Below are 25,980 nucleotides of genomic sequence, written 5' to 3' on the forward strand. Positions count from 1 at the left end.
ATAGATGTCTTTTTACCACAAAGGCGCTCTTCAGACCGAACAGTGCACAATGGGCACACTACAGTAACATGCACCGTTTGCCCCTCTTTTTTTCAAAGTTTTCTCAGGAGGAGAACACCCTGAACCCAGGGCTGTCTTAACAGCATTATAGGCCCCCGGGGAAAGCAGTGCACCGGACCCTGCCTACACAGGAATAAAAAGGTTTAACGGAAACGTGTATTAAATTCTGGCCTGCTTGGGACCCCTATGCTCGTGGGGCCCCCGGGCAATTGCCCAGTGTGCCCATGCATTAAGACGGCACTACCCGAACCTCCCTTCTGTCAGTGGGGCTTGCTCCCTAAACTCGCTAAGCCAATCTCGCCCAAAACTATTATAACCCAGTACTTTGAAACGTCTCTGTCTGCCACTGCACAAAAACCTTTTATAGTTCAGACCCCGGGCACCGTGTCAGTTCTTTCCATAGTAATAATGTATATTCATTTGACAGATGAGATAAAGTGTGACTGACTGCATAGCAAAGTGATGTCCACTGTAAATTAGCTGGAAGCACCATGGCTATTTTTCAACATTATTCACCATTTAGTAAAAGATGCATAAAAGTCAGGCATTGTTGTATTCTGGTATTGCTTCTAGGCTTGTATTCTGAAGTATGGGACGCCATAAGCATGCAGCTTTGCATGTAACAGAATGTCTGTGAGGCACACTTGGCTAATGCGGACCCGTCAGTCTGTGAATACCCACCATCATTAAAGGCGCGCGCGAAGCCACAGATGTCTTCGATACGCCTCAGACAAAACACGCTCCGAGATGGAAGACAGCTTCGCATCGAGCGTACAAATGAATCCTCACGGCATCGCCATTACTCCAACCACCTTGTCGCCTTGGAAACAATATGGCGGCAGTGACATCAGCAACAATTATGTGCAATTTTCGCTTTAGTTTTTCGCCTAGGTAACCAGAATGGGGCTCGCTGCTTGACATGTTTGTAATGTATTAGTCTTGTATAAATCTTGCCCCGGTGCAGCCTTTCGGCATCCTTGTGTGCCTGCGTGTCTGCAGAAACAGAGATAAGCCGCTCTCCCGGATGGGGCAACCGTGTCCGGAGTGAATATGTCTAATTTCTTTTTAAAATATTTCTTTTGGCCTTGCCTCCGCCTCTAATATGAATTCTGCAAATCAATTTTAGGAGCAGCTGCAGGAACGTGTCGACGCCAATTGTTTTAAAACCAGCCAATAGGAAAGGGAGAGAGGGGCGCGCGCTGGTTCATCTGACCTTAGCCTGCTAATATTATTCATTAAGTCCTTTAGAATACCCGGGACGGGCGGAAATAGAAACGGAAATGGTTTCCATGCCTGTCTGAACTGAAATTAATTTATGGCGAGACAGCAGAGAACAACCTAAGCCTTCGGTAGCTGAGACCTAATAAACACTAGAACGTCCCTGTAAAAAAAAAAAATAAAATAACACGCCCACCAGTGTAAAAGGGACGGGGCTTAAAAAAGAGAAAGCAGCGAAAAACCAAACCCCCGAATCCGAAAAAGACGGGGCTGGTTTCGACAGACAAAGCTCTTCTCCAATGGCTGACCAGCATTTAAGAGGCCAGCCAATGGAGAAGAGGGGCGGGTTCAAGCCCCACTACTGAAAAACATTAAATCTCGCAAGCGCAGCCTTCGCTAGCCGAGACCTAAAAATACAGGAAACTTGTAAGAAGTAGTCTTCTGACCATGGGACCATACCAAGTCTGACAGACTGTAAAATATGAGAACAGGACATGAACACTGCAGAGGTGACCTTCGACCCTATGATGTCATAATGGATAGGTAGCGTTATAAGTAAATAAATTGTACTTCAATGTTCCATCACTGGAACCTCAAGTTCAGAACAATATTTCTTCTTTAATCTTGAACGCCCTATTACCTGATTGTTTTTATTGCAATGTTCTATAAAGGCTTCATTGTGGAGAATGATACATAATTTTCTCTGTTCACTTTATTTGTGGTACATGTCATAAGTCAACTTGCGGCTGCTGTGTTCATAAGAACAGACTTCGAGTATTTGCATTGAAAACGTTTGCTTATAACAGCAAGTTGCAATTTGATTTGTTTTGGTAGAGGTCCCAAGACTCAGTTCGGAGAAGGTTTCACCAGATAGTTTACAGTGATCCTGAATTCTGGGCAAAGGAGGAGAAGGAAGGTGAGTTTGACTTTGTTGGCAGAATTTACAGTGTTTATTTTCAGATAAAAAGAAGCGTTTTGTTATGTATTATAATTTTTATGTTTATGTACAGGTAGAGACATCGTTCCAGTGGATCGAAAACCTGCTTCACCGCGGCCTATCCGGATTACCAGAACAGTGGGCCACAAAGACCCAAAGGTGGATATCATATTAGAAGAACCTCACAAGTAAGTAATCAGAAGTGAAGAACCAGATATCCAAGTTCATCGAGAGAGAATAAAGCATAAGGTATCTCCACCGCATAAACTCATAAAAGGATGTGGGGTTTACCCATGTACATGATCACAAACAGAGTATTAGGCTGATTCGTAAACAATCCTGCCCCATGCTTTGTAAATTATGTTTGTTGTTGATCATGCCCTAAAGGTAGTAACTTTATTCCTAACCCTGCATGTATGCATACAAAACGTGATTGGTTAAAGAATATTTGTGGAATTTCATATTTAAACAAATCTTTGCTTCAGTCAGCTTTTTATTTTACAATTTAACAAATGCAGAATCCTCAAGCTTATGCATGTTTTATGCTTTGTGAATTATGTGGAAGGTATGAAGTCTCAACTTGCAACTTTTTCCAGACATAAGTGTGGCTTTCTGATTTGAGGCATGCTCTGCAAGGACATAGAATGGCGCCTACTAATTAAGTAGTTAAAGTACCTTGAAACTAGTGCACAGTGCTTGTTAAAAACCATCCAGCTAGCTTGATTCACAAAGATTCTGCTGTGGGTAGATGTGACTTACTCTTGTTGTGCTCCTAAGCTACTCCTGACTTCCAGGAGTATGCCTGGAACACTCGTGTCATTTGCTTGAAATGTAAGCTGGGAGTACTACAAGTGTATTTCCTGGCTTAGTTCTGGAATTCAGTAGTACATTTGGAGCACTGCAAGAGTACGTTGCAGCAGAATATTTATAAATTGGGTCCATTGGCCTTTAGAAAATGCTTTTACAAGGGTAGTTTCAAAATAAAACGCTTCTTGTAAAACAATTGCTAACACTCTCAAGGAAAGCCCTTCTCTAAGCAGCATAACGGTTTCCAAAACTTTCACATTTGCTGAGGCCCGTTAAATCAATTATGCTGCATCAAAGAGTAATTCACACAAAGGATAAACTCAGAGTTCCTTTTGAGTAGAAAGAGCAAATGGTTTCAATAAATATAATGTAAGCCTTTCCTTAAGTGAATGAGCACAACACTCAAAACACCACTGATCTATAAACCTGCTTCAGTAACCGTTGTCAGCCCCCAACCCCTTATGTCTTCTACCTTTGCAGTAGTGTATGAGCTCCCAAGATGAATAAATGACAGATTTTTAAATCACAGCTGGTAACCCCAGGGTTGTCCATGCCCTGAGGGGATCAGGGAATCGGATTTGGTTTATTTAAGTTGAAAAAATCCAGGTTTTAAGACTCTTATGAAGGAAAGATGGGGTTTCATTGGGTGGATTTTGATAAGTAAATGTTAAGCTGCAAGAAAAGAACAAGCGGACTCCAATATAGATAGGCCAGCAGTGAGGGTGAGCGAGCGGATTTGCTGACAATGAGCTGAGTGAGCGCCTAATTTGATAGGACAGGATTCTATTCCTGAGCTACATTGGGCCATTGTTATGAAAAACACATTTGCAGAGAGCAAGTGCTTCAAAAATAGAATCTCTATTTGGTTAGAGATAGAGGAGCATGAAGAAGCCCCAGAATGAAGCACACTGCTGCATTCAAAACTACCTACAGGTGAAGGGTGAGATAGGCAAAGAAAGTACAGCGAGAGTCCGTAATCAGTTCAGGAGTGGATGAGAGCTTGAACAACAGTAAAAGCACAAAGAGGATGCTTGTGACTCGAAAAGGAGACAGGAGTCCAACATTTCACCTTGATTCTCCATGCTAGTATTTAAGACTGGTGTGGCACCAAGCGCTATAGACCACCAAAGGGATGACAAGGGCGTCAAAGTATGGTTCTCAAGATTAAGAACTGGACTTTTCGCTGTTAAACCTGAGGTAATTACTCAGCATCTAGTTGGCAACTGGTGAGGTGGATAACTTCCTGCATTGTCTGTGTAAATGAAGCTTCCATGTGTACTCTAACGTGAAACTCACCCCTCAAAGCCAGAATTGTATTCACTGGAACTTTATCACAGAACTTCCTGAAGAGCAGCCTCTTCTGATACAGTAATAATGCATTTCAAGTGTAGAAGTATGGGTGTTTGTATTGCAAACCTTTGCAGCCAGGGTGTGCTTTCCTTGGCTGTGCGTGTGTTCTTTGGATCATTCTCTCCTGTGGGCACTTTTTAAAAATGGTCTTGAGCAGCTGCTGGAAGTCGGATTTAGTATTGCTCTAAAGTTTAGACTATAGCTCTTTGCTATAAACTTGTCATGTCTGATTTTAATTTTTAAACTTGAGAGTATCCTTTCATGATCTCTTGATCAAGTGTTTAGTATGAAAGTTCCTCCGTTTATCTATCTTTTGGGAGCGTTTAGCTGTTGAATTCTTGAGGCGCTAGAAACACTACTCCACTTGTCCTTTTGTTGAAATATCACGTTGACAGTCCCCGCATTTGATCATACTATCAAATGAAGCCTTCAAGCATGGCCTGGATAATTGTATGTAGGTTTGTCGCGGAGAGCATGCCCATACTGCTTTGGAGATTTAAGAAGTTCCCTTAATGTTGCCATCAATTTTGAGACTACGGTCTCCAAGTTACATATCGAGCAAAGGGTGCCTAAAAAGGGTTAACCTCCGTTATTTGAATATTTATGACTTTTCAATGGTACTCCCCATTTCCCCGTCCCTCTCTTGCAGTAGTTTTGAAAGTTTTTGTGCGATGGGCTTAGATAGGGGTACTCACAAACTTTCTCTCAGGGGCCAAATTTACAGTGTGGTTTGTGGCCGAGGGCCACACTGTTGTGGGCGGGGTCAGTGGGGGAGGGGGGCAGGGCTAGAGCAAAAAAAACTGTGTCCATGAGGTTGAACACAGGCCCCTGCAGTGGATGCCTTCGTCCACCGAGCCACCAAACCTGGCATACGCACATCTCTCTCTCTCTCTCTGTCTCTCTCTCTGTCTCTGTCTCTCTCTCTCTCTCTCTGTCTCTCTCTCTCTGCCTCTCTCTCTCTGTCTCTCTCTCTCTCTCTGTCCCTGCCTCTCTCCCTCTCCCTGCCTCTCTCCCTCCATCTCCCTCTCTCTCTGTCTCTCCCTCTCCCTGCCTCTCTCCCTCCGTCTCCCTCTCTCCCTCCGTCTCCCTCTCTCCCTCCGTCTCCCTCTCTCCCTCCGTCTCCCTCTCTCCCTCCCTCTCCCTCTCTCCTTCCCTCTCTCCTTCCCTCTCCCTCTCTCCTTCCCTCTCCCTCTCTCCTTCCCTCTCCCTCCCTCCCTCCGTCTGTCTCCCTCTCCCTCCCTGCCTCCCTCCGTCTCCCTCACCCTCCCTCCGTCTACCTCCCGTCTCCCTCCCTCCCCACGTCTCCCTCTCCGTCTCCTTCCCTCTCTCCCTCTCTGTCTCCCTCCCCCTCTCCCTCTCTCCGTCTGTCTCCATCTGCCTCTCTCCGTGCCTGTCCCTGTCTCTGCCTCTGCCTGCCTCCTGCCTTTATCTGTCAGTCTGTCCCTGTCTAACTATATCTCTCTCTGTCTCTGGGCCTCGGGCAGTGCACACTTCTGTGTCTACACGTCCCCGACACCAGCCCATAAACAGCCCCCCCCATTCCCCCCCCTCTCCCTGTGTAATGTAAAAGCCAGCTCTCAGACCCTGCTGCCCTCCGTCACCACACCTGGCTCTCACTCCCTGCTGCCCCCGTCACCCTCTGCCATTTCACCCGGCTCTCACTCCTCGCTGGCTCTCACTCCCTGCTGCCCCCCCCCACCTCACTGGGCACTCTCACCCTGCTGTCCTCTGTCACCTCACCCTGCATGTGTGGCAGCCCGGGCTGAGACAGCTTCCCGGGCTGACACACAGCCTCACTGGAGAACTTCACGGGTCTTTAAAAGACCATTTACTTGCTAATGAGGCTTATTGCTTTTTTTAAGTACCGTGGGACTCCCACTTCGATGACGGGGAATATATTCAAGCATGTGAATCTATGAAAGACACCCCAATACTGGAGAACAACATCTGCGCTGATTGCTGCGAGATGGAACACCTCCAATTAATGCTGGAGGATTACAACCGCCGTTTCCCACCTTCTTCCCACGGCTCTCCACGAGAAGCGCCTCCGAACACTCCAGCTCCTCCTCTGCCGCCGGCGGAACCAACACCATCCGTCCCTTTACTAGTACCTCCTACAGAGGGTGACGCTGACATCCTTCCGGTTAGAGAAGACGGTGAACTCACAGGTTTCCATCAATTGATGGAAAGGGGGGCACAGCGTTTTCATCTCCAAATGGTAGTGAGAGAGGAGGATTGCTTTTTATATGATTTTAAAACTCAGCCACAGAAGCAGGTTCGGGCTGTGCCCATAGTTGATTTAATCTGGAACGAGGGTATGAAATTGATGAAAACACCAAATTCAATTCCTGCAGTTCTCCCGTGGTTGGAGAAGAAATATAATGCTCCAGACTCTTCTCCTGCTTGCCTGGTATCCCAGCCAAAGCCGGATTCTGTGATAACCCAGGCAGCACAACGTCGCTCAAAGAATCCGTCTTCTCCGCTTACCTCTGCACCTGACCGTGATGGGCGTCGCTTGGATGCCATTGGGAAAAACAATTCAACCATGTCCTCTTCAACTGTCAGAGCAGCGAATTCCCTAGCCATCTTGGGTCGCTACGACCGCCAAATGTGGTCCGACATGGCTGCTTTCATCAACCTCATCCCAGAGCCCTCTAGAGCGGAGGCTCTAAAGATTTTTCAGGAGGGAGAAAGAGCATCTTCGGAGATCATCGATTGCTCTGTGGATATTGCTTCAACTGTTTTTCGCCAGCTAGCAGGGGCAGCTGTCCTAAGGAGGCAGGGTTGGCTTCGCTCTGCTTCTTTTGGCCAGGAAGTTCAGGCAAAAATCCTTGACATGCCCTTTGATGGGGAGTCGCTGTTTTGCCAGCACGTGGATAAGGCGCTCCAAACAATAAAAAAGGACACAGAAACAGCTCGTTCCCTTGGCACGCTGCAGTTTAAAAGACAGCCTTTTCGGGGTGCTTGCGGACGCAGCACCAACTCCTCCTTTCGTGGCGGATCAACACAATACCGCTCATACAATCAAGGAAATCAGCATTTTTCCTCCCAGATTCCACAGTCTTATCGACAACAGACTAACAAGTCCTACAGGGGAAAGTCTAACTATCGGGGAAACACTTCCAAGAAACAATGACTTTCTTTGCTTACACCCCCCTCCTCTCAAGGCCCCCCCTATCAGAGTTGGAGGACGAATCTCGAAATTCTTTTCAAATTGGTCGCTAATAACTTCAGACCGTTGGGTATTGGACATTGTTTCAGAAGGCCATGCTCTGGAATTCGTCAAATTCCCTCGGAACTCCCCCCCCAACCGGTCCTCCTCCCGCTCATCTCAAGGAGCTTTTCCAACAAATCAAATTAATGCTCAAAAAAGGGGCCATCGAAGTGGTTCCAAAGACTCAGAGGGGGCTGGGTTTCTATTCCCGTTTTTTCCTCATGCTAAAGAAGTCTGGAGAGTGGCGTCCTATCCTCGACCTGAGGGCTCTGAACAAGTTTCTAAAGGATCAGACTTTCCGCATGCTTACACTGAGGGAAATTCTTCAGCTCCTCTCTCAAGACGACTTCATGTCGACAATCGATCTTCAGGATGCCTATTTCCATGTGCCGATTCTACCACGCCACAGAAAATACCTGCGCTTCCGTGTAGGCCAGAGAGACTTTGAATTCAGAGTCCTGCCCTTTGTCTCCGCTCCGCCCCCGGGTCTTTATGAAGGTCCTCGCCCCGGTGGTGGCCTATCTACGTTTGCGAGGCATTCAAATCTTCCCATATTTGGACGATTGTCTAATCAAGTCTCAGTCTTACCATCAGGCATCCTTAGCCACTCAGTTTTGTCGGACTCTGTTCCAATCTCTGGGACTGTCAGTCAACACACAAAAATCTCAGTTCAAGCCAGCTCTTCACAGAACTTTCCTAGGCGCTACTCTCAATACCTCCATGGCCATGGCTTTTGTTTCCGATGACCGGCAGAAGCGGATCCTGCAGCTCGCAGCTCACATCAGATCAAAACGGTCCGTTTCAGTCCGCATCTTGAAGTCCTTTCTGGGGATGGCGTCCTCCTGCATTTCTTTGATCCCACATTGCAGACTGAAGGGTCGCATGGAACACGCTCTGCGCTGGTGGACGCAACATCGCAGCCGGCACTTCCTTCTTGGCAAAGGCTCCAGAGCTTGTCCTTACCACGGATGCCTCCCTGGAAGGGTGGGGCGGTCACCTTCAAAGATTGTCCATCAAAGGCAAGTGGAATCTGTCCCAACGTTCTTGGCACATCAACAGGCTAGAACTGATGGCGATCTTCCTTGCACTCAAATCGTTCCGACTTCTGCTTCAAGGGGAATCAGTGCTCATTCAAACGGACAACACCACGAGCATGCACTATCTAAACAAGCAGGGCGGTACCAAATCTCCGCTGCTTTCCCAGCTAGCTCAGAAGATCTGGATTGGGCCATACTCCATCAGATCACGCTAACAGCAGTCCACCTACCAGGCATTTCCAACATTCTGGCGGATTCTCTCAGCAGGTCTGCGTCATCGACCCACAAGTGGGAGTTGCATCAGCCGACTCTGGACTTCGTCTTCAGCCTATGGGGTCACCCGGGCTTGGATCTCTTTGCAACTCCACAGAACAGCAAATGCCAGTCTTAAGCAAGTTGGCTTCCCCACAGCGGGTTGTGCGGGAATGCCCTTTCGATGGACTGGTGCAAGATATTTGCCTACGCTTTTCCGCCAATTCCACTGGTATCTCGAGTGTTGTGGAAAATGCGGAGACAACCATGCCACATTCTCCTGATTACTCCCCGGTGGCCTCGGCAGGCATGGTTCTCGGAGTTACTGCTCCTCTCACAATGCGAGCCAATCCTTCTTCGCCCCGGCCAAACCTTCTCACGATGAACAACGGCCGGATCTGCCATCCGAACCCCAGTTCGCTCAAATTGTCGGCCTGGAACCTGAGCACCTTGAATTTGCTCACTTAAATATTTTGCCTGCCTGCAGAGAGGTTCTTGCCAGGGCGCAGGCGCATTCCACGGTGAAGACCTACAAACTAAAGTGGAAACGCTTCTGCCATTGGTGTTCGTCTGCTAACATCCACCCAGTGCACGCCTCTCCGGCACAACTTCTGCCTTTCTTTTTGCAGTTGGCACAGTCAGGACTTTCTCATTCCACTCTAAAAGTCTTTTTGGCAGCAATTTCTCATTTTCGCCAGGATGGCTCTTCCTCTCTCTATTCGTCTAGAGTGATTCAACAGTTCTTTAAGGGATTGTTTTGGATGTTTCCACCCATTTGGCGTCCCCCGCCCACATGGCGTCTTAACATCATATTGGCGCAACTTATGAAGGTGCTCTTTGAGCCAATCCACTCAGCAGATTTTAAATTCTTGACCTGGAAGGTTGCCCTCCTGCTTGCTCTGACTTCCTCACGTCGAGTGAGTGACAATCACGCCTTCACAATCCAGCCTCCTTTCCTCCAATTTAAATCGGACTGTGTTATCCTTCGAACTAACCCAGCTTTCATGCCAAAGGTGCCGTCCGACTTTCATCTTAATGAGCCTGTGATTTTAAAAACCTTTTTTCCTCATCCGCAATCTCCAGCGGAACAGAGTCTGCATTCTTTGGACTTAAAGAGATGCCTCAAATTTTATATCAGCAGAACAGCACCCTTTCGCCAATCTGACCAACTGTTCGTTGCCTATGGACGAACCTGTAAGGGACATTCTGTTACCAAGCCAACAATTGCACGTTGGATTTCTTCAGCGATCTCATTCTGCCATCAGAAGGCTGGCAAGCCTCTTCCTTCCGGAGTGAGGGCGCATTCTACAAGGGCGATGTCCTCCTCCACTGCCTTATTCGCTGGGGTGCCGATTCATCAAATCTGCCGGCAAACTACGTGGTCCAGCAGGCACACTTTCACAAGGCACTACTGCCTGGAGGCAATCAACGAAGCTGATACAGCAGTGGGCCAAGCAGTTCTTCGTAATCTTTTCAAATAAGGTGAGCCTCTGTTACTTCCCTCCTCCTTGGATTGTTATCAGTTTTGTGATTCTGTAATGCTATGTCATTGTATTTCATGCAACTTTGATACTGCCTCTTCAGGCTGCAGAGTACTGCTCACTATTCTAAATTCAAGCATGAGAATCTATGAAAGACACCCCAATACTGGAGAAGAACAAATGTTACTTACCTGTAAACTGTGGTTCTCCACTATTGGTGTCTTTCATAGATTCACATGCGACCCACCCTTCCTCCCCTCAGAGGCTCTCTTCTCCTCATAAGACTCTTTTGTCCCTCTAGTGCTACGAAAATCTGAGGGCCTGAGCCTCTGAGGAGAAGGTTCTCGAGGGTGCTTGCGCCCGATTGGCTGGAGTTTGGACTATAAAAACGACATGGATATGTCAGTAAAGTAATTTCTTTTTCAATGCATTCCTATGTGTCAATGTTATCCTATGGTACTTTTGACTTTGTATGTTATTTTAAAATATATAATGTTTATTTATATACGTATTTCATATATTATCATCTACTGGCGGTCGCCAGTAGATAGTTATAGTTACAACCTAGTTTCCATAGGAAATCTCAAAATTCTATTTTGAATAACTTTGGCGCCGGTTGACGAATCCTCGCGAAATTTTCAAAACTAATGGGGCGCTCCGTTCAGCTCCTACCCTGAAAGTCTCGGGGTGATTCGTCAAGCGAGGGCCGTGAAAAAGGGGGGGTCCCAAAACGCATTTTCCCCATGCTTTTTTCCATAGGACCTTTAGTCGCAGCTACAGCCCGAACGGCTGCACAGAATTACGTGAAATTTGGCAGAGAGGTAGCCATAAGGTCAAGGAAGTGCCTTTTGCAGGTCTGGTGTAAATCTGTTCAGTATTTCCTGAGAAAATAGCATTTAAAAGCATATCAATATCTATACGCGCGCACCGTGCGCGCACCCTGCCGTGCGCGAGCGCAATTTTGATTGGTTGTTAGATGTCGGTAAACATTCGAATCGGTCGGAACCAGAAAGTGTCGGCCGCCATTTTGTCTCTCGCAGTCTGAGGGGGTGAAAAAAAAAAGGTGGAGAACGTGAAAAGGGGGCAGAGTGGTCAGTTCCTGACCCCCTAGCCTTGGTCAGGGGGTCACAGAAGGACCCCGAAAGGGCGAAAAAAACAATTTTTTTTTTTTACAAAATCGCGAGGTGCGCGCACGTTGCGCCCACAGCGTGCGCACGGTGCGCGAAGTGCATCGTGTGCGCACGGTGCGTGCACGGTGAAAAACCTGAAATAAATAAATAAATAAATACATAACTTTAAAAAAACGTACAAATTAACTGAAAAAAACATAGGTTTCACACAAGTTATAGTTACGAATTAGCATTTAAAAAAACCTTGCAAATTCATTCAAAAAACCATAGGTTTCACACATGTTATAGTTAGCTGGACATTTCACTCGTAAAAAAACAATGAAATTCCCCCGTTATAGTTAGTGCAGGCAACTATAACTCACGCCACCGCAATCCTCTGCTGATGACGTCAGATATTACATCACTGATGACATATGTGTCTTTATGAAAAATAAATATTTGTAATATATGTATAGCTAAAGATTAATGGAAGAAGACATGGGTAAATAAGTGTCTAAATACAGTGATGTAATATCTGACGTCATCAGCAGAGGATTGCGGTCGCGTGAGTTATAGTTGCCTGCACGAACTATAACGGGGAATTTCATTGGTTTTTTACGAGTGAAATGTCCAGCTAACTATAACATGTGTGAAACCTATGGTTTTTTAAGTGAATATATATATATATATATATATATATATATATATATATATATATATATATATATATATATATATATCTTATTGCTTTTTTTATGTACCGTGGGACTCCCACTTCGACGACGGGGAATATATTCAAGCATGTGAATCTATGAAAGACACCAATACTGGAGAACCACAGTTTACAGGTAAGTAACATTTGTTCTTTTCTAGAAAGAGATTGCAGTCATCCGCTGTCACCACTGCTTATCTCAGTTAGAACTTGTTGATGACTTTCACTTCTGAACGTTACAGCAATGCAAATACTTAATGCTTTCTAACCATTTTTATTTGTTGGGACAAAGTGGGTGTTATTGCTTTCTCTGTGATGTCGAGGAACTGATTCCCCAGATTCAGTTCAATGATGATATAATTGATGATTTGACTCACTTCACGAGAAGCTATAGTACAGGGTGATGAGGGATTCCAAGTGCACTCTGTTCAGTGCTTCTATCAGCATCTTTTTAAAAGAAAGTTCTCCTTCATGGGATCTTCATAAATATTCATGAACATAAGAATATCTGCGCGTGTACTGTGTCCAGGAATGAATAAAGCAGAGGTAAATAAATCTCTCACACCAGATTAAACTATGCAGATATAAATGATAGAGGTAGAATCTTCTGTCTCTTCAGGACCATTGAACTATATTGGAAAGAAACTGTCTTCACACTGAAAATATACTTTTAAAGGGTGGAGTGATGTAAACAAATTTCTGACGAAATATGTTTTGATTGAAAGACCAGAACCATTGTTTTAGGATTTTCCACCCCAGTGCAGGACAAACAGCCAGAAGGAAACTGTCACTGTGATGCATGCTGGGACTGTGGTGGTCCTTGGCTGCCTTAAAGTTTGCAGTGCAGTGTTTCATTTGTTTGAAGTGGCATTCCCGCCCACAGAGTCACTACCCTATCCGTTTTTCAATAAAGAGGAGAAAATACAAATGCTTTAGGCGGCAATGCTGGTGCACATCTTTTCTGTCCATTAATATTTTACAGTGGATTTCTTGCAATATATTGATTTCAAAACAAAGTAAATTATTATCTCTACTTAGGCATTGTTTGTTTTATTGTTGTAGAGATTCCATTTATTCTGAGCTATTGTATGCCCATGATGGTGAATGTAATTTACAGTGAAGTAACTTTTTCTTTTCCAGTTTTCCTTTGTCTATGTGCCAGCAAGTCAGTGCCTCTGCCCTTATTTCTTCTTTATGTTTTTTAGTTTCTTCTCTCCAGGACCTAATTTTGCATTGCAGTTACTGCAACTGATAATAAGGGGAAGCTTTTGACCATTTATTTATGACCTTTTTTGCTTAAATAAATTTAGCTTTTTTGATAACGGTGCACTGCGTTGCACTATGGATTGATTTTACAGTTGAGTGTGTCAATCTTTGAGCTATTGTTATCCGCACTGCTTGAATGAATGTCTGTTGATATAGATTTCTTGACCGAACTTTTGCCGCTAAATGTTGTAGGTAACAAGTGAATAGGTAGATGTTTTTGTCAGCTGCACTACATAAAGGAGCTGGGTCATTTATATTGTGCCTTCACTCTGCTATATAACATGTGCATTGGCAACATAGCTACCTCTCCTGTTGTTCCCAGTGAATTTGTTCACTCCTGATTGCTGTCAATTCTTCATTTGTTTGAGTTGCTTTGTTGTCAGTAAATTTGTATCCCAGCCCAATCGATTTTGTTATTTCTTGTGATCAGTTTGTTTACTTATGAAGTAAATTATGGTTTACCGCCCTTCGTAAATAAGTCAGCGTGGAAATTATATCCATTAGAGTCTCCAATTTTATACTAAGCTTGAGTCTATTAGCAAGACGAGCTTCGGCTATCATCCAAGCTGGGTCTGGTGGCTTACTTGCCTAAGGGACGTGTATTTAACACATGGTCCCAGATTTGAATCCCAACAGGGTCCCTCAGCTAGTCAGTTCTGACGTTGATAAAATGTGTTCCTTTTAGCTGGATTAGAATGCATATTTATTTTGCAAGCCAAGAATCGTTCAGTTGAATATTTGCAATACCCTTGATATGTTATGTTACAAACTCAAATGTTCTGTTTTGAACACAAGCTCACTTTAGTGTTTTCCAGTTGATAAAGCCCATTTTATGACACTCTGTGTGAACCTAGAAGTAGAACACAAAGTCAGTATGTCGACTATTGTTACATCAGCATATCAACAAACATTTATTTATAATTGTACGCAACACAAACTTTATACTGCCTTTTCTTGTTCATTTGGTCTGATTTGGGGAAGAAGATTGGGAGTACAGAGTCCCATAATCTCTGTTATGGGCATGTGCAAGTCTTCTTGCCCCTATTTAATTGTGGCAGCTGTGTGGCCACGCCAATGGTGTGTTGAAGTTAAAATGGGAAGCTGTAAGATTATTACAGGAAAATAAATATTGGACCTGTTATTTCTTTGTGAAACGTGGCTAGCAGAATCTGGTAATCCTGATTTATGTGTCGTAGTTCCTTTAGGTCATATTATCTTTGGCTGTGGCAGGACTAGCAAGCGGGGTAAAGAAGTGGCTATCATTTATAAAGACTCTATTAGACTAGATGTTATTAACAGATTCTCTGATATTGTTTCTAAGTCGTTAATATGCAGCTGGTGACTCATCCCTTCTTTTTTCCTGGCCCTGATCCATATTTATCGACACCCTGGATTTCATGGGGATTTTAGAGAAAGTTTAGAGCTTTATAGTGTAGTGTAGTTCCTATTTCCCTAATAGGCTCTGTGCATTGAAATAATATACCCTATAGATTTGGCATAGGACTGAGGTCAGTATGCCCCTATCGAGTATATTGAACTTAATTAATTTGTACCAGCTAACTCGGCGGCCTCTAGAAACTCCTTGTAAACAAGAAGGGATTCGTTTCTGGCAGCTGCATTAACATGACCACTTTGTTTCCCTTTAGAATCGGAACACTCTCAGAATCGTGGAAACAACAGATAACAGTTTCATTCAGCTAATTGTGCATGCTTAGTTTCTTCAGAGTTACACAGAAAGAATAGACTGGCATTCAATAAAAGGATTTATTGAACAGTCTTGTTTCTCGTGTAAGAGATATGAACTGTTACAATCACAAGACAGTATGCCCGCCCAGTGACACTGAATGTGTCCCGGGTGTGCTTCAACGCCTGTATTACAGCGGAGCAGGTATTTTACTGAGTGTGCAGTGATAGTGGAGTGCAAGTGAAAGTTTAAAAGCTTTCCAGTGGTCCCAGTGCCCACGGGGGTTGCCTTTAATATCTGGGCCTCTGGTAGCGGTAAAAGCAAGGCGATGGATGTAGGTGGGGTAATAATTAGGAACTCCTGCATCCGGTGGGTGGTCTACATGTTTCAGCCAGGCCTTATATTAATAACTGGCTTTCCTCAGGACCTTAAACTATGTGGGTGTGAGATCTACACTAAAAGTGAGTGTGTGATCTTTAAAATGTGTTGCACGCGCTAAGGTGCCATACGTGTGGGAGGGGGATTCCCTCTCCAAGAATTACTGTACACATAACATACAGGACAAACATACAGTGGAGAGTCTTAGCATGATTGTAGTATAGTCATAATCACATCAATACATATTTGCCGGTAGATTTGTGCACAAATAGCGAAGATAATGCGGCAAATGTGAAACCGTAATGGTGGTATGGTTTAGTGAATTGCCGGCATATGCGCTGTTAAGTGTGGTGGGCTATTTCGGAAGAGCACACACACAAAAAGAAAGTGGACACGCTCTAGAGTATCCTTACACTTGCGATTTGCAGCGAATGCCCCTAGAGAGATTCTGGCAGAGGGGGCCATTTAAAACCTGAAATGAAAAAGTCTTACCCGGTAGCTGTGAAGTCTTTTAGGTCTACTCATGACTTTGTTGGTTAGGACCCTTGTGAAACCTGTTGTTCTGCGGCGGATCTCCGTAGGAAATGATCATGGGTTGTGGCGGTGATTATATATTCAGTTTCGCGTGTTCAGGTGTTTCTCATTGCCCCAGTTCTGTGAGTAGCGTCTAAGGGGAAGAACATAGAAAAAAGACTGTGCGCGCGGGCGTCGAGGCGTGTGTACGCCTGTTGTCATGGTGAGCTGGCCCTCGCCGGTAACTAAGTACGTGCACCGGTAACTGGCTTGTCTGGTTATATGAGGAAATTAAAAATAAAATGCAACGTGAATATTCGCGCGTCTAAATTCTGGAGGACTCGTATGGATTTATAGGGTCATGGTTGTCGACCAGCGTGGAAGGTGCGCGTCTATATTGGCATGCATTTCACGTTGCAGGTGCAACTGATGAGACTTCCTGGAAGTGAAGTCGTGGTGCGGGTGAATCTAGAGCGTCTGAGTCCAGAGCCGGGTAGAGGTGTTATGGGCTTTGTGTTAAACAGGAAATCTTCCTAACAGTGAGGTCGAGTGTATGAACACCGAGTCGAGTAGGAATGTATGTGCATTATATCTGATGGAAATGCGCATAGTTAGTCATAGTCATATATGCTAAGACAATGGCTCATGAGGATGGCTGTTAGATTATACGTTGTATCATAGTCCGCGGGGGTATTTAGACCCTCAGGGTAAACCAAGGAATGGAGTCATTTAACCCCTGATGTTGGATAGACAGACGATAGATCCAACGTTGTTCCTTGGTTAGTAGAGTTTTTTCATTGTCTCGTTGGTTGTGTTCGTATTCTTTGATCACTGTCCACATCATATCATTTGGAGTGTGACCAAGTTGTAGGTAGTGGTCATTGAGGCGACTGATGTTTTTTTTTAACATCTTATTGTGCTGCGATGCTCAACTATTCTGGTCCTGACCTTGCGTGTCGTCATGCCCACGTAGCGGAGGCCACAAGGGCATGTGATGAGGTACACAACGTTGGTGGAATTACAGTTAGTATGTTGTAGTTGTTTCTAGATTTTGCCAGGTTCCAAATTTAGTGTTTTAGATTGATGGGTTAGGTGGCATACACTGCAATCATTGCAGAGATAGTGTCCAGTTACTTTGGGGAGACCCCATAAGTTCAGAATGGTGTTTGTGGGTGGTCTTTGAGGTGTTCTAGGTCATGTAGACACTAGCTGGTCCTTTAGTTTGCTTGCGCGTTTATAAGCGAAAAGGGTTCTTCCCATTGTCTCGTGCCTGAGTTTATGATGCGCCAGTGTTTTCGGCTGATGCTGGAGACCGTTGTACGTGGTGACGCATGTCATGGGTGGTTTAAGAGGTTCCTTTATGACGGTGTCAAGTAGGGCCTCTCTATTCTGGTTGCGGGCTCTTTACTTGGTTTTCTCAATGATTTTTCGGGGGTAGCCACGCTCCTGTAATTTAGAAGCAAGGGCAGTCAAAAACAGATGCAACATCTGTTGCAGCAAGAGAATTAACCCAATGAGAATTAACCCATTGTATCCATCTAAGATGTAAAGCTTTTGCATTTGGAATGCTCCCTTTTGTAACTGCCTCTAAGGCTGGTACTGGAGTCACAACAATAATGCGTTTCCCCTGGGCTAGAGCTCTTTCTTTTGCTACAGTGGTTTGAACTGCTGTCAGTATCTTTACTGTTGAAGTAAAGCGTATTTCTGCTTGTGTATACAAATGTGATTTGTATGTTATTGGTACTTTTTCACCCTCATTAAATGTTAAATTTTCACCCTCAAATGTTAAATAGGTGAATCCGCATTGACCCGAAATTATTCGGATCACTAAATTGCGTTTATTTACACTTGTTTGGAAGTGATTTGTTGCTTGGAGTGAACGCAGGATGTCTGTGTGTTCCTGTGTCCAATGTTTGTTGAAAAATCAGGTTTAAATAATTCTTAGAGAGGTTTAACCCTTTCTGCGTAATTTAGAATTTAAGTTCTTCCAAAATTTAAGAAACCCAAGATGGATTGTAAGTTTTTCAGCGTTTTTGGAGGTTGGAGCAGCACACACTTTTCTAAAAAGTTAGCTGCCAGGTTTTGCCTTCACTGGAAAGCTCATATCCTAGGAAAAGGACATTGAGATGGGCAATTCTGGATTTTTTTAAAGTTGAATTTGTATCCCTCAGAGGCGAAGCCCAGTATAATGGTATTAACCCTGTTCAAGTGCCTATCTAGGTCATCGTCTGTCAGATAGATGTCATCGACGTATGACAATGCCTCGTTATCATAAATTTGTAGTAACTCTGTTACCCTTGCTGAGAATAACCCTGGGCTGTTTTTGAACCCTTGTGGGAGTCAACAAAATTGATGTTGAGTCCCCATTATTGATTATTATTATTATTATTATTATTATTTACGCACAATGTTATTCATTAATGCTGTACTATGTGCATTTTGCACTGCAAATGTTTTGGAACAAGTGTTCAAGTGTCTGTAAACCCAAACTAGACGATATATATTTTCTGGTTTGGATACAGGAAACAAAGGATTGTTCATTGAGGAGGTGCATGTTTCAATCACCCCTTGGTATTCAAGTTGATCTAAGATCTCCCTGAACTGTTTTTTAGCTTCTTGCTATATTGGGTACTGCCTTTGTGTGGTAGGTTGATTTTTTTAGCTGTATTTTGTGGTGAGGTGAGTCCTCATCCCATCGTACATGATTTTTGTATAATGCTGGGGCCTGGGCTACTGCCCATTTCCTGGCATAAGTATATTTTAGGTGAATTGGAATATGGTTGGAGAAGGCTGGCATAATGATGTCCTCGCCATGTGGGTACTCCCTGACAAATTTTGGTGGCCAGTCCTGTTCTGCTAGAAGTACATCATAACCCCTTGAAAGTTTCTCCCAAAAAAGTACTTTCACTTTTCTTGGTATGTCTCCCTCCATCCGGGGTGTTATTTCATATAACTTTTGTGGAGTACTAACCCTGGTGTCTACAGTCTCTACTGTGATGTACTCATTCAAGTCCACTATCTCCAGAAGTTCCTTTAGGTTCTGGTGAGCTATTGTTACTTCTGCTGCACTGTCCAGCATTGTCTGAGCACACTCTCAGTTCTTGAGCTGTGTTCTCAGTATTCTCGGCATGTCTGATCTTCAGACCTGCTACCTTCTTTTTGGTGAATTGACGTTTTGATTTATTTTTCTGAACGTATTGATCGTCTTTTGACTTCACGCGTTCTTCTTTGTGATCCGACCGTCCTCTTCTTTCTGATATCTGTGACGATATCTGAATGGTATGAGAGGATCGTGATCCTCTCGTACCTTTGATACTTGTCAGGTTTTCTTAGAGTATCCCTATTGCTGAGGTTATACCTCCTTTTAGAGGGCTCCTTTTGAGGAGAACTACCTCGGGATTGAGAACGTGTTTCTTTTGGATTTTGTTTATTAGTTTCCCACTTCTTTTTAGAAGATGTAGGATTTTGAATATTAGAGTCCTTCTCAGGACCTTCAGACAGTTTTGGCTTCAAAGGTTTTCCACCCAAACTGTCTCTGCCTAATTCTGCATAAGATTTTTCTATTGTTCTGGGTAGTTCATGTTGATGTTCTGTTACATCAAATTCCCATAAGCGTTGGCGGATCGCCAGTGATACTGCCTCCCCTTTAATATTAGATGATATTATTGTTGAGACCTGGTCGAAAGTTTTTCAGTAATTTCATACCTAAACTCAGAACAGGCTGTGCCCTGTATTCGTTTTGAATTTGTTTCAGGACATCTGGTATTACTGCAATTGACGGAACACCATGTGGTTTAGTATAGATGGCAGCAAAGACTGTGCCCCAAGTGGTGCAGTCTTCCAGTTGTGGTGTGATCCCCATTGGTAAACAGATTGTTAGGATTCTGTGTTTCTCATAAGGGTTAGTATTTGGAAATACTGCTTCGATTTGAGTCATTTTTTGAGCTATCCAGAATGGAATTTGTTCACGTTTTGTGGGCATTTTACCCATGACAGCGTGTAAAGTCTGTGGAGTAATTTTTAGTGTATACCCTTGTTGAGGTGTTTGATTTGGAATGGTTATTGGTGGTTGGACTCTGAAAGTCTGCATGACATATTGGACTAATTGTCTGTACATTTTTATTAACTCTTGTAATTGAGTAAGTAATTCCTCGTCTGACATTTCATCGATGTCAGGATGAGGTGTGTATCTTCCATGAATCGGCCATGTTGCTCCTGGTCTACCTAGTGGACCGAGCCTGGTAATGTTTTTGTGATGTTTTAGGGCGCCTTTAAACCAGAGATTATGCTCCTGGTATGTGAGTGGAATTTCAATATCCTTGAAAGGAATATATTCCTCAGGTGATTCATCTTCTTTAAAGAAGTGAAATACTTTTGTTACTGGATTTGATTCTGGGAATACAATCCATGAATAGAATTCTTCTGTCTGAAAGAATTTCTGTACCTCTATCACGAAAACTGCTCTACCACCTCTTGGTGTTAGGCCGTGTTTTATAAGTTTTAGAGTGATGGCTCTCCTTAAGTTTGGAGGGATGTTTATAACACCCTCATCGGATTCATTTAAACCTGTAAAATTAAAAGCTGTTACGACTGGATTAGCAGCAGCTACACCGTTCTTGGCGTTAGTATCCCCATTCAGGGACATTGTTTTTGAAAAATGTAGCCATATACAACAAGGAGCTTAGGGGGTAAAAGAACAGGTCGCCCCCCCACTCAAACAATCAACAACACCAAAGGACCTGTTCTGATTAACCGGTGAAACCTTCCAACAGTGACCCCTTCAAATATATGTTGTCATCCTAATTGACATGACAATTAGGATGACTACATATATTTGAAGGGGTCACTGTTGGAAGGTTTCACCGGTTAATCAGAACAGGTCCTTTGGTGGTGGTGTTTGAAAAATGTAGAACAAGTTTCATGGAAACAAAGATAAGGTGCACAATATTTTGGAACACTGTATCCTTCAACATTGAGCAAACCAAACAGCTAATATATAGTATTTTTGTCCTATTCAGCTTTGGCGGATACTTAACCACCTCCCATCGCCTCCACTAGGAAAACCGCACACGGTCTCATAATCTCTATCTCCCCCTCCCAAATTTTCAAAGCAGCAGCAACCATCACCATCTATAATAACGGAACCATTCTCATGCAATCAACAGACCACAGCTTACACCTGTTGGATAACATCTTCCCCATTATCAGAGAAAAAGTTATAAAACCCCAAACCTTACCCCCAGGCAACTCCCACCACCAGCAAACAGCCTATCACACCGCCAAATTCTACCTCTAGCCTCGCTCCACTATTATCCCGACCAATATTTACACCCGAGCTCTATGCAAGCCCCGTCCCCGCTCGACTCACCCATAATACACTCCCTCCTTTCTACTGCACCAGCATTTACATCCATCACAGACTCACACACCACCACACTGATACCACGACAATTAGCTACAATTAAGCTCCCCTCCCCACTAGATTCCTCCATAAGACACTCCCCCCTCACTACTGCCCCATCATTTACACCCATCACAGACTCAGCATCCTCCCTTGAAACGAACATATCTCCCCCCTTTGTTAACACTACCCCTGGCAAATCCATCACTCCCATGACCACATCCCCACCGCACCCCCCCAACTCCTCCTACATCCACTTCCCATTCCAGTCCATCCCTCTCCGATCTGGAGAAGGAACCAGATAGGACGCCCCATAACAACCTAGAAGACGTGCCTCCGTCTTACCACCCACAGGATGTAAGCACACCCCCCACACCCATAATACATCCACCAATCCTGCTCCCACCCTCACCAGACCCTAGACTTGATGAGATCATTCTCTCATTACTGCAAATTAAAGAAGGGCTACAAGCTTTATCTGAGGTTCTTCTGAGCCAACACTGGAACACTAGATTGGCACGACAGACCAAATCAAACTTTCACTTGACCCACTCAGTAGTCACCTGGAACTTTTCGACCACAAAGTGGAAATCAGTTCCTTTTCACAATAAATCAACACGCACAATCCGCAGGACTAATCCGCTATCGGAGAAAGATTTACTCTCTCTACTCCATTCCTATGAGCCCTCATGCCAGATTCACAACACTATGCCTCCAGATAACCCGCCCAAAATGGCTCTAATCCCAACTATTCCCCCCAACACTCACAGGCCCACTAAACACAACCCGAGAGGCATCATCGAAAACAACCTTAGACAAGTTCCCCTCATTCAGGAACCCCATACATCCCACATCACGTCCCGTCTTAAGTGTATATTACTAAATTGTAGATCGGCCTCAAGACACACAGCCGACATAGCTGACCTCATTCTCACACAAGAACCGGATTTGTTAATTTTAACTGAAACTTGGTTGAAGGAATCCTCTACACCCATCATTGACATACTCGTACCCCCAAACTATGACATCATCAGACTAGACAGAATTGTTAAGACAGGGGATGGTATCACTTGCATACACCGGAATAATATCTCAGTAAACAGATCCTAATCTCCTGTATTCCCTTCTTGTGAATACATATACCTCGACATCACTAGCAATGGCAAACCAGTATGCTTTCTACACACCTTCTATCGTCCACCAGGTGATAACCTCACCTTTACCGAACATTTCATCGACATAGTCTCTACTAATGCCGGACATCAAAATATCCAAATATTTCTCGGACACCTCAATCGCCACTGGAATGAACCCAATGATGCAGTGATCAATAGTCTTAAAAACTTCCTCTCTGACCTCGACCTCACCCAAATTTGCAATAGCTCTACACACGATAAAGTATCAATCCTTCATTTAGTAATCTCTAAAGCTGATTCCATCCAGCTAGATACGATCCATCCATGTGATTGGTCTGATCATCATATTATCACCTTCTTCATCAAGGAAACAGTTAAACCTAATTCGGCTCAACCACAAGACCTAAAGTATGGAAGAGGGATCTGAAAAACATTGATCCTAATATAATCACAACTTCCAGCTCCAAATTACTTCTTCCCCCTGAAGGGGATATCCGATGTTCATTATCTCACCAACCACTACTTAAATTCCATGAACATGATACTAAATGAGGTAGCCCCCCTTCAACTAAAGAGAGTCTCCACAAAAGATTCTAAGCCTTGGTACGATGGAAGACTCAACGAGGACAGACGATCCCTAAGAATAACTGAACGCAGATGGAGATCAGCTCCATCCACCAATCACCTCAAGATACTAAGAAAGAAGAGAAACGCTTACTACAGAAAGATCAAGCGCACTAAAGCAGACTTCTTCAGCCATCAATTAGACCAGGCAAAAAATCGTCCCAAAAAACTTTTCGAGCTAATCAAAACTACATCTAAGGATGCACCTCACCGCCCCCAAGATAACTTAGGCCCACGACTCAACTGTGAAGAATTTGCTTCCTTCTTCACTCAGAAGACGGAAGCATAGAGAAGGACCTTCTCAACGATCTAATCACACACACTGTCTCATATACGAACCCCTCACCATCCCTTCTAAATGCCTCACATCGAAACTCATCAAAGTTCGACCTAAAAAATAATGCATCTTGGTCATCCTTCAATACCTACAATGAAGAATCTATTCTCAAAATGCTTATTGCCCGGAACCCTGCCAATTACTTCACTGACCCTCTCCCAGCAAACTTCGTAAAAGACTTCACCCCGCTGTTGATGCCTCTCTGGACCAAGATCATAAATAACTTTTTACGCCAAGGACGCATCCCTGACACCCTCAAAGCCGGACAGGTATCCCCCATTCTAAAGAAACCTACGGCTGACCTTGCGGACTTAAACAATTACCGCCCTATATCCAACTTCCCTACCCTGGCCAAACTCTTAGAAAAATGTGTACACCTCCAGTTGGTAAGACATCTAGACCAATTCAACCTACTCAACAAATACCAATCAGGTTTCCGTGCAGGTCACAGCACTGAATCAGCCATGACCCATATAATTGACTATGCCCTACAAATCCTAGATCAGAACGGAGCCTGCTTACTCATCTTGCTAGACCTTTCCTCGGCCTTTTGTTACCGTCAAACACGATAACCTGATAGACCTTCTGTAACATAGAATGGGATTATCTGGATCAGTTCTAAACTGCTTTACTTTGTTCCTCCAAAACAGATCGCAACGATTCAAGGTCAACCACTCCCTGTCCAAACCCGTCCCAGTCACCTTAGGAGTCCCACAAGGATCTTCTCTATCTCCGACATCATTCAGTCTGTTCATGGAACCACTCACTGAAATTCTCCACTCGTCTAACGTTCAATATCACATGTACGCTGACGACACACAACTATACCTTAAGATCCATACCCTAGAAGACATCAAATCACTCAACACAACTCTCGGAAAAACTCAGACCTGGCTGGCAGAAAACCATCTAAAACTGAATACCCTCAAAGACGAATTCCTCCTAATCGCTCCTCCCGCCCCAGTACCCATAATGCAAGACTGAATCAAACACCTTACTGCACTCACCTGCCAACCTCTCATCGTTGACTCAGTGAAATTGCTGGGAATAACATTGGACAGAAACCTCAATATGCAGAAACACATCAGCAACGCAACAAAAGGAACAAACTTTCAGATAAATACTTTTTGAAAACTGAAACCTTTCCTGCCTGATGAGGACTTCAAGCTGGCAGTACAAGCTCTAGTCATCCTAAGAGTGGAATATGGGAGTGTCTCTCTCTGCAGCCTGCCCAGAACTGCAACGGCCCCTCTAAGAGCCTCAATCAACACCGCAGCAAGACTTATCACTGGCTCCAAAAGAAGCTCCTACATATCCCCTGACCTAAAATCCCTTAATTGGCTACCTTTTGAACCCAGAATGCATCTTAAAATAGCATGTATGACACACAAAGCCATTCATCACAACGCACCCAGCTATCTGGCACAAAAACTCGCGCCCTCATGTGGGGTCAGATCTTCAAGAAGTGCTAAGAACCTTTTACTAAAACCACAAAGATTCAACAAGAAGAAAACATACAACCGAACCTTTTCTGGGACGGCGTCCAGAATTTGGAATGCACTACCCCCAGAAAATAGACTTAATCCCTCTACTGCATCTTTAAAAAAAGAAGTGAAATCGCTTCTCATGGCTAAATTCACATGAGCAGGGACTACTGTTATTATGCGCCCCAACGTATTTTCTACATGGAACTATATAATGCCTACTGTCCATCCAGTTATCCTAGATATTTTATCTATATTATGCTTGATATACATGGAAGGTTTTGCTATGTACCATATACCTATGTATCTACGATATGGTGTTTACACTATCATTGACTAGCACTGAACTTTGTTATTTACCTTGTACCCAATGTTCCTAAGATACTTACCTTGTAAAGCGCTCTGATAGCCGCAAGGGTCTTGTTCGCGCTATATAAAACTTTCAAAATAAAATAAATAAATAAAAATAACCCTACCCACTTCAGACGTCTTATGGAGTATGAAAGTAAGGATCTCTGAGAAAAGCATGACTGAGTTACTCAGTATCTAGCTTTATATTAGTGCCTTACCAAACGTTGGGTGCCATGTAGTGTAGTTCCTATTTCCCAAATAGGCTCTGCGCATTGGAATAATATACCCTATAGATTTGGCATAGGACTGAGGTCAGTATGCCCCTATCAAGTATATTAAAATTAATTAATTTGTACTAGCTAACTCAGAGGCCACTAGAAACTCCTTGTAAACAAGAAGGGATTAGTTTCTGGCAACCGCATAAACATGACAACGTTGTTTCCCTTTAGAATCAGAACACTCTCAGAATCGTGGAAACAAAAGATAACAGTTTCACTCAGCTAATCGTGCATGCTTAGTTTCTTCAGAGTTACACAGAAAGAATAGACGGGCATTCAATAAAAGGATTTATTGAACAGTCTTGTTTCTCGTGTAAGAGATATGAGCTGTTACAATCACAAGACAGTATG

General features: G+C 43.8%; 1 protein-coding gene across 4 annotated transcripts in view; it reads left to right on the forward strand.

Annotated features, from left to right (window-relative positions):
* The window catches only part of KIAA0753 (KIAA0753 ortholog), a 359,680-nt gene that overhangs the window by 300,403 nt on the left and 33,297 nt on the right, over positions 1-25,980 (forward strand). For all 4 annotated transcript variants that reach the window (XM_085649901.1, XM_085649900.1, XM_085649899.1 and 1 more), the window contains 2 exons: positions 2,113-2,194; positions 2,289-2,403. In XM_085649901.1, coding sequence (XP_085506027.1) covers positions 2,113-2,194; positions 2,289-2,403 — 197 coding nt within the window. The remainder of the gene's footprint in view (positions 1-2,112; positions 2,195-2,288; positions 2,404-25,980) is intronic.

This window comes from Triturus cristatus, chromosome 3_2 (assembly GCF_964204655.1).
Source record: "Triturus cristatus chromosome 3_2, aTriCri1.1, whole genome shotgun sequence".
NCBI classification, from domain to species: domain Eukaryota; kingdom Metazoa; phylum Chordata; class Amphibia; order Caudata; family Salamandridae; genus Triturus; species Triturus cristatus.